Here is a 1,579-nt window from a genome sequence, read left to right as displayed (position 1 = left end):
TGTGTGTGTGTGTGTGTGTGTGTGTGTGTGGTCGGATGTATAGTGAGCTGCGATTAATTTGATTAGGAATCGGTTAGCTGATGATAGTGAAATGTTAGTGATTTTTAATTTCTTGGATATGGAACATATCTTTTCTTCTGTTATCTTTTTCTATTTTCTATGATAGATTTTGTGATAATCCAGTGTCATTGACGTGTGATCCGAAGAGGGGCGAATTGATTTTCCTATAGATCATATGTGTTAACGTGTTATTGATTCGTAAACTCATGGTTCCACATAAATTTTTCGAGCTTCTTTGCTTTAATTTATCTCTCTATACTAAAATATCAGCTTCGCAGCTGATATAATTCTTGGTTTTCATGTGTTCTTGATTCAGTTTATCAACCACCCGACCTATTTAATCACACCCTTATATTCATCCAAGAAAATTTCTTACCTCGTCCATATTTGCAACGAGTCTCAAGTCTTGCCTTTTTAGCTAATGAGACCTACCCCATTTTGTTGTCAATAGTGTAATGAATACCTGCACTGCATACAAGAAAAGAAAATTTCCAGCCGAACTTCTTGAAATGCCTCTGCATAAACAACTACGTGGGGATCAAATCCTCAAGTATGATGCTTCACGCGATTCCAGAAAAGAGAGTGAGAAGTTTGAAATTAACATATGCTCCAGAGGAGGCGAATCAGATGTACAATCTTCAAAAGATAGCAATAGCTTCCAAGGGGATGCAGATTTCATCATGTGCGCGCACCTTGAAGCAAAAACTCCAAATATACTACCAAACAAACACCCATTTAACGAGCCCTCAACTTCATCTGCCAGTTGGGGTGGCTTGAATTCTGACGTGGGTCTTGATTCTACAGAGAGCAGATCATTTACCAAATTAAGTTCCGGCTATGCGGAATCATTATCCATAAGTGTATCAAATTATGATGATGACCTTCTAGAATTTGAACGACGTGCTGAATGTAGCTTATCTGAAGATGAAAACGATGACATGAATGCCGAGAAACAACTTTTTAATTTGCTGTATTCAAACGGGATGGCTCCTAGTAATTATGTTCTTTCATCTGGAAGGTGGTCTGTTGATCAAGGTAAATTGATTTTTATTATAAAAGATTTTGTATTGCTGGTTCACATGGTATGAAAATATGTTCTTCCAGGCGCAGATAATATCGAAGAAGGAACGAAGAAACAAACGATAGACAAGGAGTTCGAGCAGTTCTTTTCAGAGCTTATGCTGTAACCAGTAATGTGTGTGGGAATTGACAGCCTTTGTAAATTATGAAGCCTTCAAAATTCTCTCCTTTTCTTCACTCATCTGTTGTGTACTATATTTTTTTTCTGATCTGTCATATTGTTTTTCTTGCTTTAATATTCTTACATGATGAGTACTTTATAAATTATTTAATTTCCAAAATGCATTTCCATTGTGTAATTATTAAAAGAAATTAAAAAAAATTGTCCCATTTTAATTTGTCGTCCGACTCTAGCTCGACTCTATTTTAATTTTGTAAAGTTCCAGTATTAAATTTCAAGCTCAAGCTCGATCTCAACTTGTTAAAATATTGAGTTACT

At 35.6% G+C, this 1,579-nt stretch overlaps 1 protein-coding gene across 1 annotated transcript; it reads left to right on the top strand.

The window, feature by feature from the left end:
• Window positions 1-6: 6 nt before the first annotated feature.
• On the top strand, window positions 7-1,300 carry LOC140966426 (uncharacterized). Its single transcript, XM_073426716.1, has 2 exons — window positions 7-1,095; window positions 1,165-1,300. The coding sequence occupies exons 1-2, from the start codon at window positions 516-518 to the stop codon at window positions 1,245-1,247; spliced, it is 663 nt and encodes a 220-aa protein (XP_073282817.1). The 5' UTR covers window positions 7-515; the 3' UTR covers window positions 1,248-1,300.
• Window positions 1,301-1,579: the final 279 nt, after the last annotated feature.

This window comes from Primulina huaijiensis, unplaced genomic scaffold (assembly GCF_012295235.1).
Source record: "Primulina huaijiensis isolate GDHJ02 unplaced genomic scaffold, ASM1229523v2 scaffold206206, whole genome shotgun sequence".
NCBI lineage: Eukaryota > Viridiplantae > Streptophyta > Magnoliopsida > Lamiales > Gesneriaceae > Primulina > Primulina huaijiensis.
Note: the sequence above shows the minus strand (reverse complement) of the source record. Positions and strands in the feature narration are given on the sequence as shown.